We start from the raw sequence: 5,592 nt of genomic DNA on the forward strand, positions 1-5,592 counted from the left end.
GCTGGCAATGACCAACCATGGCTTAAAATGTTACCTTTACTAGAAATGCTTATATTTTGACAAGGACAATGAGTTTTTAAAAAATCAGTGCCTTTAAAACCATCATGGAGGTGTATTTAGGGTGAGTGACCAACCATCCCGGTTTGCACGAAATTGAAGGGGTTCCTGAGCTATGGGACTTTCTGTGCTAAACCCAGAAAGTCCTGGGAAAACTGGGATGAGTGGGTCACCCTAGTCCAGGGTTTTTAGGAGAGATGAGTGTGTGTGTGTGGTGGGTGGAGGGAGTGGAGCAGGGGTCAGGCCAGGATGGCAAGGCCAGGGGGAGGCTGAGAACACAGAGCTCAGGGGTCCTGCCTCTGGTTCAGCCAGAGGACTAACACCCTGTATGTTTCCTGTTTTGAAGTTGTGGATAAGACCTTCCTTGAAAAGCATTTTAAAAACCTTACTCTTATAGAATGAGGGTCAAAAGGAGTCTATGAGGAACAAGAGTGGGGGGGGATGGGGGGATGTCTCTGGGCAGAGAGGCTCTGAGTGCCCCTCCTTTTCCCCAAGAAGACATCACTACTCCACTGACAGGAAAGCAGGGTTTGGCTGTGGTCACAGCAGAGAAAAGGGGTGGTTAGCTTGTGCAGAGAATCAAAGAAAGAGCCTGCTTTGGGAGTAGGATAGTATTTGGCATAATCATTTGTGTTTTTCTATTTCCACCTTTCACTACCCCCCTTCACCCCACCCCACCCCAGGTCCCCCAGCTGTTTCCTTACTTCAGGAGAGGTGGTGTTGAAGTGGAAAAACCTGCCTGCACTGCACTTTTCTTCCAGGCTTCCCCCCTCACCCTTGCCACCCACCCCCGACCCCTCATCTTACTGCTGCAATTATGTTAAGTATCTTTGAATACAATGGAAGGGAGCAGAGGGAAGATTTCTGTAAATTTTAGGTGTGCAAGACTGACGGTATTGAATATCAAGGCTCTAAAGATATTGTAAGGCTTCCCAGGTGACCTGTGTATAAGTCAGTGAATGAGTACTCAGTTGTGTCCAACTTTTTGCAATCCCATGGACTGTAGCCCATCAGACTCCTCTGTCCATGGGCTTTTCCAGGCAAGAATACTGGAATTGGTTGCCATTTCCTCCTCCAGGGGCTCTTCCTGACACAGGATTTGAACCTGTGCCTCCTGCTTCTCCTGCATTGGCAGGTGGATTCTTTACCACTGAGCCATCTGGGAAACCCAAAGAATCTGCCTGCCAATACAGGAGATGCAAGAGACATCACTGACTCAATGGATATGAGTTTGAGCAGACTCCAGGAGATAGTGAAGGACAGGGGAGCCTGGCGTGCTGCATGGGGTTGCAAAGTTGGGCTGAACAACAAATATCTATCTGTCCTCACATGTAGTCGGAAAGGATGAGTCTGCCTTTCTCTGGAGGCTACTATTAGGAAACTTACTAGTTTTCCTGTCACCAGGAAAGCTGTCTCCCAGCTCACCTATTATCACCCTGACCCCTAATGACCATATAATCCTGACCGCCCAATGCGCCCCTTGTCCTTTCAACCTCTGGAACTCTCAGGTTATCATTTAGTCAATAGCTCTATATCCTCTACGTCTTCTTTGAGTGCTGTATTTTTACCATAAAAAACAAGCTGTCCCCTGATGATATTGTTTGCACTGCAGGCTTCCTGTGTGGAGCTTGTATCTCTCATAAATCAGAGCCTGGAAGCAGAGATTGTGCCCTTCATATTTCCTTTTGCTGTTTCAAACTATTTCTTCCCTATCTTAAAAAAAAAAATCTCCTCCTTCCAGTTTTAAAGCAGTAGAACAGAGAAGCATTCCAACTATCTATTCTTGAATTTAAGAAAAAAGAATACTAAAAATTGAGAAACTCATATTCCATCTTAAAGAACACTAGGAGACATTTATAACTCCAGACTATAATGTTTGAGGAAGAGATGTCAGAAGGAGTGAAAGTCAAATAGTGGTTCTTCCATCAAGAGAGGGTGTCTTTGGCTGCTGATCTTGCAAGTCTCACAGAGCAGTTTTTCAAAATCAGTAATACACCCTTAGGGCCAAACTTGGCTGTTTTAGTTAGGATTAAGTTCAAGTGCATCTAACAGAACATCTAAAATAACAGAAGTCTGGTTTTCTCTCACATAAGAGAAGTCTAGAGGTTTGCTGTCCAGAGCTGGTATAGTGGTTGCACTGTTAAAAAAAAAAAAAAAAAGCCAGGTTTTCTGCTTTTTGGGCCAGCTTCCTGGTGTGTAGCTTCCATCTTTATGGTAACTTCATGACACAGGAGTTTGCTGGAGCATCAGTCATCACATCCACAGTCCAGGCAACAGTAGGGAGGACAAGAGTTTTCTCCTGCTTTTTGTATTTTTTTAATAGAGACTTTCCAGAATTCCCTCCCAGAGGTATCCATTAGAACCTGATTGATTGTATGTCACATATAGCTGCAAAGAAGTCCCGAAAAGGAATCTTTTAGCAGTTTAGCCTGGTAGCTTAGTCGTAAACAATCCTCCTGCAATGCAGGAGACTGCCTATCATGCAGGAGACCCAGTTCAATCCCTGTATCGAGAAGATCCCCTGGAGAAGGAAATGGCAACCCACTCCAGTATTCTTGCCTGGAAAATTTCATGGACAGAGGAGCCTGGCAGGCTACAGTCCGTGGAATCACAAAGAGTCAGACATGACTGAGTGACTAAGCATCCACATTGCTATCTTTAATGATAGAGAAGTTCTGAAATTTGAAACTGGCCAGTACCCTGTGGGGCCTCCCAGGGACAGACTTCTGTGTCCCTTAATTATAGAAAAACTTTAGCATCCTAGGCCTTCCTCAAATTCCAAAAAAGCAACTTTAATCAGGGAAGTGAGAAAATTCAGAAACAAAGAAAAATAATCAAGCAAGGCAAAATCCTAACAGTTTAGCCATAAAACAAAGTAATGTCTCTTTAGTTCCTCCTCAGAGGCTACAGTTAATATCCTGAGCCATATCCTTGAGTTGTGTTGCAGATACTGAAACTCCCATCAGGTGGAAGAAGTTAATTGCATGCTGATGATCAGCTTGCAGAGCTCAGACTGGTTGGAACCATAAAGTTGATGATGTTGACTCCCAAAATACCATCTGGTTACCTCACCACCAAGATTGAGGGCAGGAGGAGAAGGGGATGACAGAGGATGAGATGATTGGACGGCATCACGGACTCAATGGACATGGGCTTGGGTGGACTCCGGGAGTTGGTGATGGACAGGGAGGCCTGGCGTGCTGCAATTCATGGGGTCGCAAAGAGCTGGACACGACTGAGCTACTGAACTGAAATAAACTGAACTGAACTGACCTCACCACCATTCAATTAGAAGAATGTCCACAAGCTGAAAAGGCACTCTACAATCCTCATCTCTAATGTTGCCTTTAAAAACTCTTCCCTGAAAGCTACTGGGGAGTTGAGTATGTGCTGCCTGTTCTCTTTCCTTGGCTACACGGTAGGCACCTTGCCATAAATCCTGTACTTTCCTTCACCACAGCCCGGTGTCAGTAGACTGGCTTTTGCTGCATGTCAGGCGAGCAGATCCAAGTTTGTTTCCACGGCAATAAGAAGAAAAGAGAATAAATGTTAGTAGCAGCTGTGGGTCTTGGTCTTATTCTTATTTGGGGCAGAGAATATGTCAGGACTAGGTTACAGGGAATTTGCCAAGCCTTGCTGATACAGAGAATCACAGGCAGGACTGAATGAGAAATTACACAGACAAGACATAGCAACGGGAAGCAAACTGCAGATGAGGCAGGGTGAGGAGAGAGAATCCATACTGTGAGAAGATCAAATGGCTGTGGGTCACTGCTGATTGAGGGAAGGAAAAGTCTGCTGCTGCTACTGCTGCTAAGTCGCTTCAGTCGTGTCTGACTCTGTGTGACCCCATAGACGGCAGCCCACCAGGCTCCCCAGTCCCTGGGATTCTCCAGGCAAGAACACTGGAGTGGGTTGCCATTTCCTTCTCCAATGCATGAAAGTGAAAAGTGAAAGTGAAGTCGCTCAGTCATGTCCAACTCTTCTCGACCCCATGGACTGCAGCCTACCAGGCTCCTCCGTCCTTTTGGAAATGGGATTTTCCAGGCAAGAGTACTGGAGTGGGGTGCCATTGCTTTCCCCAGGAAAAGTCTAAAACTGTTTAATTCCACTCACAGGTTCATATAACAAAGAGGAATCTGTCCAGTTTGGCTTCTAGTCCTTGGTGACATTTCCTATAAATATTTTTATAGAAAAATATTTGAAATATTTATAGAAAATATAGAAAAATCTTTGGGAGGGAATTCTGGCAAGTCTCTGTTAAAAAATTACAAAAAGCTGGAGAAAACTCTTGTCCTCCCTACTGTTGCCTGGAATGTGGATGAGATATTTTCTACAAATATTTAATTTAGTTAAGACTCATCTCAGGCTTCTCAGGTGGTGCTAGTGGTAAAGAACCCATCTGCCAATGCAGGAGACATAAGAGACGTGGGTTCGATCCCTGGGCTCAGAAAATCTGCTGGAGGAGGGCATGGCAGCCCGCTCCAGTATTCTTGCCTGGAGAATCCCATGGACAGAGGAGCCTGATGAGCTACAGTCCATGGGGTCACAAAGAGTCAGATGCAAGTGAGATGACTTAGCACACATGCACACAAGACTCAACTCACTTAGGAGTAACGGTGAAAAGAGAATGATCACAGGATGTTTATGTAAAGATGTTAGAAGAAGACAGAAAAGGAATGGAAATAAATAATGGCAGATAAAGAACATTCACCAGAAAAATATGGTCAAAGAGTAACAAAAATTATCATCAAACGTATCATTAATAGCCAGCAGGGCTCCCGCGGGCGCCGCTCCAGCCGACTTGCGTCCCCTCCGCCACCTGGGCCGCCCGCAGGCCGGCGACGGAGGCCCGGGAGCCATGGGCGACTGGGGCTTCCTTGAGAAGCTGCTAGACCAGGTCCAAGAGCACTCGACTGTGGTGGGCAAGATCTGGCTGACAGTCCTTTTCATCTTCCGCATTCTCATCCTGGGCCTGGCCGGCTAGTCGGGATGGGGTGATGAGCAGTCGGATTTCGAGTGTAACACGGCCCAGCCGGGCTGCACCAATGTCTGCTATGACCAGGCCTTCCCCATCTCCCACATCCGCTACTGGGTGCTGCAGTTCCTCTTCGTCAGCACGCCCACCCTGGTCTACCTGGGCCACGTCATCTACCTGTCTCGGCGCGAGGAGCGCCTGCGGCAGAAGGAGGGGGAGCTCTGGGCACTGCCAGCCAAGGACCCACGCGTGGAGCGGGCGCTGGCATCCATAGAGCGCCAGATGGCCAAGATCTCGGTGGAAAAAAAACAACAACATATCATTAATAAAAAAATAACATAATGAAGTAATTGCCTCCAGAAAACAAGGTTCAAAAAGGTGAGATGGTAGAAAGTGATGCTCTGTGACCTGACAGAGCTCTGGGAAGAGATGGAGGAGAGAAGTAAGTTCAACAAAGGATCGAATGCAACACTATAAAGGGAAGACACTGGTGAACATAAGACGCAGGAAAAAATGTAAAATACCAGGAGCATTTTTTAAAAGATTAGGACAAGATA

At 46.2% G+C, this 5,592-nt stretch overlaps 1 protein-coding gene across 1 annotated transcript; it reads left to right on the top strand.

The window, feature by feature from the left end:
- Positions 1–4,831: 4,831 nt before the first annotated feature.
- On the top strand, positions 4,832–5,377 carry LOC147358436 (gap junction alpha-4 protein-like). The gene is given in 1 exon segment (XM_086338193.1): positions 4,832–5,377. A coding segment is annotated over 1 exon segment (459 nt). The 5' UTR covers positions 4,832–4,918.
- The last annotated feature ends 215 nt before the right edge of the window (positions 5,378–5,592 follow it).

The sequence above is a fragment of the Bos grunniens genome, chromosome 15 (assembly GCF_055505025.1).
Source record: "Bos grunniens cultivar Pamir isolate PY7600 chromosome 15, Bosgru_T2T1.0, whole genome shotgun sequence".
Classification (NCBI taxonomy): Eukaryota; Metazoa; Chordata; class Mammalia; order Artiodactyla; family Bovidae; genus Bos; species Bos grunniens.